This window comes from Tupaia chinensis, unplaced genomic scaffold (assembly GCF_000334495.1).
Source record: "Tupaia chinensis unplaced genomic scaffold, TupChi_1.0 Scaffold147038_1, whole genome shotgun sequence".
Classification (NCBI taxonomy): Eukaryota; Metazoa; Chordata; class Mammalia; order Scandentia; family Tupaiidae; genus Tupaia; species Tupaia belangeri.
In genome coordinates, this window is record NW_006206889.1 from 2280050 (window position 1) to 2286599 (window position 6550).

Genomic DNA, 6550 nt, shown 5'->3' on the forward strand with positions numbered 1-6550 from the left:
TCGGGCTTCCAGACAGGGCTACCAGCCCTGATCCAGAACTGCCTGGCTTGGACCCACCAACCATGAGTTGCCTCCCTATCCCACCCGGATGAGTTCTGCAGCCCCTGCCTGGTCCATGGGGACCTGGAGCTGGAGGGTCTACTTTTCCTGCCTTCCCCTGGGGGTTATTGAGGGCAGTGGGAAGCCCCTTCATATTCTGTGAGATACCCTTCAGGAGGGAGGCCCTAGGCATTGTAGGGTGCACTGCCAAACCCCATTAGAGGCAGACAGCAACCCCTAAGTGCGACAACCCACAACATCTCTAGACTGTGCCCCATGATCCCTGGAGGTCAGGTCACCCCTGAGTGAAAGCCACCGGTGTCAGGACATGTACCCATTACTGCCCAGACCCTACAGCCAGCGGAGACTTGGTGCCCAGAACTTGCTGCGCTGACAAAGCCGAGGGACACAGACACAGACATGGTGCGCATCTTGTATTCTCTTGGGCAGGGCTATGGAAATAGCTGTCCAAACATCAGAATTCAGTCTACAGCACAGAACAAGGGCACAGTGACGTTTAGACTGAAAGGGGCAAGTGTGCCCAAGGCCAGTCTCACAAATGCCAAAGTGCTCGCCCACCACGATTCGGCAGGTCTGAGTGGCTCTCACGCCTGGGGAGACACCAGGGGAGGAGGGGCTGTGGCCTTACACAGGACCTGCCGGGACCAGCAGGGGGGTGATGACTCAGGCACTCACCCGCAGAGAGCCTGGCTTTGCTGCCCCTGCAAACTCAGGGTCTGGGCAGGAGCAGACTCACAGTGGGGAGAGTAATCCTTGGGGGTCTCTGCAGGCCCTGCTCCCAAGTAGGCAGCCTGGGCTTTGTGGGCCCTGGGATAGCTTCCTGTGTCCCCCATGAAGGAAAAGGGCTCCCGACAGGAAAAGCTGGAGCCAGACTCTATCGTTGCTTGCCTGACCATTTGGCTGGCAGAGCCCTGGCCCTCAACACCCTTAAGGGTCTGCTGAGGACCAAGTCAATCTCGAGGCCAAGGGGCGGTGGGCTCAGTCCTCTGGGTGGGCATGGCTTCTCAGGAGGTATTGTTTAGGAACCACTCTGCGGTTGCTGAACAGACACTGTACCCCAACTTCTCACACCCCTCCAGGTTCCTGGTGCTCCTCAGCATCCTCTAGATGCTGACTGACGGCCAACTGCAACGGTGTTGTTTGTTACAACATTTCCCTGGGGTGTGTACACAACTGGGTTACCTGGCAGCCTCCTGTACAGAAACTTCTGGAAGCAGTAAACTGCTAGATGCATCCAGGAAACCACATGGAAAAATGCCCATGAGAGTCAGGGCTTGGGTCACACCTTGCTGGCCCCTGTCCTGGTTGGAGTGCCGGGCCCACGAAGCCTGGGTGGGAGTGCTGGGCCTGTGGAGCCTCGGTTGCTGACTGAGGCGATTTCCAGGCTGCTAAGGTGGGGTTGAAGCTGCCCACACCACGCTTGCGGGGAATGACTCTGCCGGAAAGACCGCCATGGCTGGCCTAGCGGCGGTGGGGCAGGAGGTAGAGGTAGGAGTGCTGCTGTGTGAAGCCGGAGGCGGGTCCTGGTTAATTTGAAAACACTGGGTGTGCCTGTCCATGATCCTGGCAGCTGCAGGGCTGGGGGTAGATCGTGGAGTGAAGGTTGCAAAGGATTCCAGTGTCTCATGAAGAAAATAAATAAATAAACTTCAAAAAGAAGAAAGAGAGATGGCAACAGCTGCAAGGAGAATGCCCTCTCAAGCCTGTCCTGCTTGTAGTCACAGGTGCTGGGAAGTGCACAGGATCGAGGCCTGCCAAGGCTAGTGGGAGACTGCAAGTGTGTTTTCATTCCTGCCAGCCAGCCAGCCCCTCTGCGAAGCCCATCACTCTCCTGGCCCAAGGTGCGTGAGTCGTAGTTTTGCTTTCCTTGAGGGTGCATTTCTCAGGTGGTAAAGCCAAGAGCCCCAGGAAACCTCTGCACCTTCCTCATGTCAGCCTCACAGCAGGCTTTCTCCTGGCCGAATTCCACTTGTGCCTTTAAGGAGCGTCACTTAGCTTCCAACCAGATGGACGAGATCACGCTTGCTTTCTAGCAAATATCCTAGAGAATGAGGCTCAGCGGGATCTTCCAGCGGGTTTTCAGTGTTGACCACTGTAGACACACACACCTTCACACTCCCATGCACACCCATGCATGGATTCTGAACCCTTAGTGGGGAAGGTGGGTGGAGCGTCTGCAGCTGTGTTCCCCACAAATCCCAGGGCGACTCCATCAGCGCAGAGGAGGTCCTAGAAGACAGTGGACAACTCGTCTTCTTTCTTGGCTGAACATCCTCCTGTCAGTCTGACAAGTGGTTGCCCGCTGTGCAGGTGGGCCTGGGATGTGGACAAGGGTGCCCTAGCCATGTGCTCTGTAGGCTCTCAGTGCTCCTGTTGGAGGCACCATCCCAAGGTCCCTTCTCATCTGTATCTGGCAGCAAAGGCGCCTGCTCACTTGCATTCCAGCACTGCTGACCTTCTGGAAAGGGATCAGGGACAGGTCCTGGCATGACCTCCCTGGCAGGCCTCTTCCAGTCAGGAGGCCCTTGGCCTCAACAAGTGCACAGATGAGGCCGAAGGTCCTTGTCCACTTGGCCAGCAGGCCTTTCCAAGTCCAGGCTCCAGCTTCTGGCCGTGTCCTCTCAGTGGCACCTCACAGAAGCCCTGTCCACATCTGGGCAGCAGCTCCTGTCACACGTGGCGGTCTTGGAAGGAATGAGAAGAGAGAGGAACGTGAAGCACAGGGCCACTGCCTTCCCATTTTAGAGGCAGAGACAGATTGTCTCAGACTTAGGTGAAAACAAAGGATCTGAAAATCACAAAAACAGCCTGCAGTCATCGACTGCGAGGGAGAGGGGACCCTCATATTTTAGCAAGTTCTGCACCCAAGTTTCCTGAAGCTAGCCACCATGGCCTCAGAGAGTGTCTACTTCATTGTACCCAAAGGTCATGCTCCACTGTGATGGCTGTGCACCCTGGGCCCCACCGTCCCAGGCATGCCCCTTCTCATGTGGGAAGAAACAGGACATGGGGACGTGCCATCATTGCCCGGGTGGCCAGCCTGCCAGGCTCACTCTGAAGCCCATCACCCTCCTGGCCCAAGGCACCTGCCAAGCACAAACCAATGACTCCATGTGAGGCTATTTCCAAACCGGACTGGGAACCCACATGTCCCACTGCTCCCGGGACTGTGAGGTGCGCCCCTCTACCAGGAGCCCTCAGCTGTTGGTGCCACAGCAAGAACTGCTGAATTAGAGAAGCCAAGGGTATTTGCTCCTGCTCTGGACACCCCACTGGGGTGCAGCCGACAGCAGGAGACGCTTGGGAGGGATCTGGGGCCACTGTTGTCTCTCTGTGTTGGCACATTTGGGAAATGCATTGTATAGCACTGGAAGGTGACCCAAGAGGAGACTCCATGCCAAAAGGAAGCCAGCGTGGAGAGCCTCTGCATCGCCTCATGAGTCTGCAGCTCCGGAGGTAACAGGGGCAAACAGGCAAACAGCGTCTGCCAGATGGCTTTTACTTCAACTGAGTCGAGTGCTTAGTCCTTTATAACTTCCAGATACAGGAAATACGGAGGACAGGTGAACAGCTGAATGATGCTGCAGGGCACATCCAGAACGTAGGACATGCTTTTAAAAAATACATTTTTAACACAATAATTACATGTATGTATGGGGGAGAGTGCAGTGTTTCAGTGCAGAAATACAAAGTATTACAATCCAATCAGGATTACTGCATGTCCACCGCTTCAAACATTTGTGATTCCTTTGTGCTGGAAGCCTTGAAAAATCCTCTCTCCTTGCTAACTTGAAATACACAACACATTACTGTTAACTAGTCACCCTCCTGTGCTAAGAACAATAGAACGTGTTCCTCCCAGGTAAGCGAATTTTATGTCTGTTAACCAACCTCTGCCTGTCCCTCCCCACAACTTCTGCCTTTCGAAAGCATTTGGAAGTTTGCCAGCCAGCCAGCCACACCCAGCCTGCCTGCAGCCGTCACCAACTCACCTGGGAGCTCAGGCTCTAGTGTTGCAGCCGTGGCACCTGTGGGACAGACCAACAAGGTTCTGGTGGCAGTGGGTGGGGGCAGGTGGTCTGAAGAACCCGGTGGTCCCGAGCTCTCAGTAGCCCCCTCACTTCTGCTCCAGGTGAGGACTAGACTCCCAGGTGAAGGCTCCCTAATGCACCTCACCTGGGAGGAGGTGCTCTGTAAGGGGTCTGTGTGTTGGGGGCTTGCAAGGGGACCTGCGTCCTGGCCCAGAGACCCTTCTATAGTCTGGCGAGGCAGCAGTGGGGCCTGGGCAGTAGAAGATACCGGGGGCTGGTTTTGTCCACACACTGGAAATGCAGGACGCCACGGAGGGGCAGGAAAGGAGCCCCCTCAGGGCAGGCTCTAGCTGTGGGCCGATCCTACCCCAGTGGCCACCAGGCCTTGCCCACCCTCCCGGGTGCTCCACCTCATCATGAGGACCGTATGTAGCCCCTGCTCAGGGCTTCTCTACTCTGTACCATAAATCCTGCTATCGCATCTTACGTGGTTATGAGCCTGTCTTTTCGGATCTTCCTTCGAGTCAGCCAGAATTGGTCCTGTCAGTGATGGAGGCGGACTCAGCCGGCTTCCTCAAACAAACGGTGTTGATCTCTCATTGGAACCCTCTACCCCACCCACCCTGGAAGTCGAGCTTGCTGCAGCATCCCTGGCCTGGACACATTGGGAACACCATGTCCCAGGGTGTCTGGGCCTCAAATCGACTTCCTGTAAGATCTGCGTTACTCACACTCATGAACGTCATGGCCATTGAGGCTCAATTTCAGGGGGTCAGAAGGGGCACTAGCAATGTAGCGCTCCGCCAAGCCCACTTCCTTGGGAAGGGTCTGCTCTGTGGCTGGAGACTGTTCTGAACACTCCAGCAGGCGCAAGCCGTGATCCAGGGTGGGGCTGGGGCTGGGTCACAGCATGGGGACCTCTTGGGGATGCTCTCTCTGTTTCTCTCTCATTCATGGAAGAAATCTACTTTAAAAATCTTAAAAAAAAAAAAAACCTGAATTCTAAATTAAATCAACACCTTGCAGAATTACAAAGGTTTAAAAAAGGCAAAAAGCTCAAAGTAACAAAAGACGCACGGACATGTACGACCCAGGTCTCGTCCATACCTGCGTAGCTTCTGTGGGGACACCTGCTTCTGCACATCCAGCCAACAGCCATGGCTGCAAAGACGATCAGGGCGAGGATGATGCTGGTCACTGTCACGTTTTTATCCTGGGGGATGACTGGGATGTCTGGGATGCTGTCAATGGACCCCTTGAAAGTTCCTATGAGAAAGAAGAAAATAATCCAGGAATAAGGGGTCTTGGAAGGAAAGGGTCTCTTCTTCATTATTAAGGGGCAAGTTCTACTGGAGGCACTTATTCCAAGAACTTCACTGACATTACGTTGAGACTCCTCCAGGTGAGGCTTCATCACTTCCAGGGGTCTTGCTCCTCCCCATCCTACCTGTTAGACGTACAGTCCCAACCCCAACTAGAGAGTCCATGGGAAGGGTGTGAAGGAAAGCACGGATTCTTTCTAGATTTTTTTAATCAAGGTGAAATGCACATCAGCTACAATTAACCATTTCACAGTGACCGATTCAGTGCCATTCAGTACATTCGCAATGCAGTGCAACCATAGCCATGATCTAAGCCCAGAACTTTTCCATCTCCCCAAAAGGAAGCCCTGTGCCCATTGCAGTCGTGCTCCATTCTCCCACAGTGTGTGGTCTCTTGTGACTGGCTTGTCTCACTCAGCATAATGTCCTCAAGGCTCATCCATGTAGTAGCACATGCCAGTGCTTCGCTCCTTTTCTTGGCTGCATAGTACTCCACGGCATGGATAGACCACAGTGTGCTGATCCCCTCATCCATGATGGACACTGGGCTGTTTCCACCTTTAGGCTGCTGGGGAATAATGCTACTATGAACATACACAGACAGGTATTTGTTTGGGGCCGTTTCAATCCTTTTAGGTATATCCCCAGGAGTAAGAAGTGCTGGGTCATATTGTAATTCTATGCGTAACTCTTTGAAAAACCCAGGCTGTTTTCCAAGACAGCTGCACATTTTGCCTCCCCGCCAGCAATGCCAAGAGATTCGAATCCCTCCTGTCTTTATGTCTAATGATTTGGCCCAGGAAGAATGGCTCTTAAGCAAGCAAGCAACAGCATGCTCTGGGAGTGGGTCACAGTGCTCAGCACATCCCCAAATGCAGAGAAACACTGATCTGGACAGTGGCTAACCTGAGAATCATCTGGAACTTCTAAACATTGCCCAGTGTCAGCCCAGAGATCTGACACAGTGGGTCTGGGTGTGGGGCTTTTACGGGCTGCCAGATGATCGCACTGTGCATCCAGGCTGAGGCCAGAACCTTCCGGGTCCACCTTCCAACGTGCCTGGCCACTGTGCTAGGAAGAACACTGGCTGGAAGGCAGCGTCCGACAGCCTTTTGGTGCAGCCCTTGTGAGGTTGCC

The 6550-nt window shown here is 54.2% G+C and overlaps 1 protein-coding gene across 7 annotated transcripts in view; it reads right to left on the reverse strand.

Moving 5' to 3' along the window:
• Window positions 1-460: 460 nt before the first annotated feature.
• The window catches only part of ICOSLG (inducible T cell costimulator ligand), a 12052-nt gene continuing 5962 nt past the window's right edge, over window positions 461-6550 (reverse strand). Inside the window, exons 5-8 of one of the 7 annotated variants that reach the window (XM_027768667.1) lie at window positions 5199-5357; window positions 4579-4631; window positions 4053-4088; window positions 461-2744 (exon numbers count right to left, since the gene is read on the reverse strand). In XM_027768667.1, coding sequence (XP_027624468.1) covers window positions 4068-4088; window positions 4579-4631; window positions 5199-5357 — 233 coding nt within the window. In that variant the 3' untranslated portion in view covers window positions 461-2744; window positions 4053-4067. Of the gene's footprint in view, window positions 2849-4052; window positions 4089-4139; window positions 4632-5198; window positions 5358-6550 lie in introns of those variants that run through there. The other 6 variants (XM_027768668.1, XM_006169455.3, XM_006169454.3 and 3 more) reach the window with 6 other exon arrangements.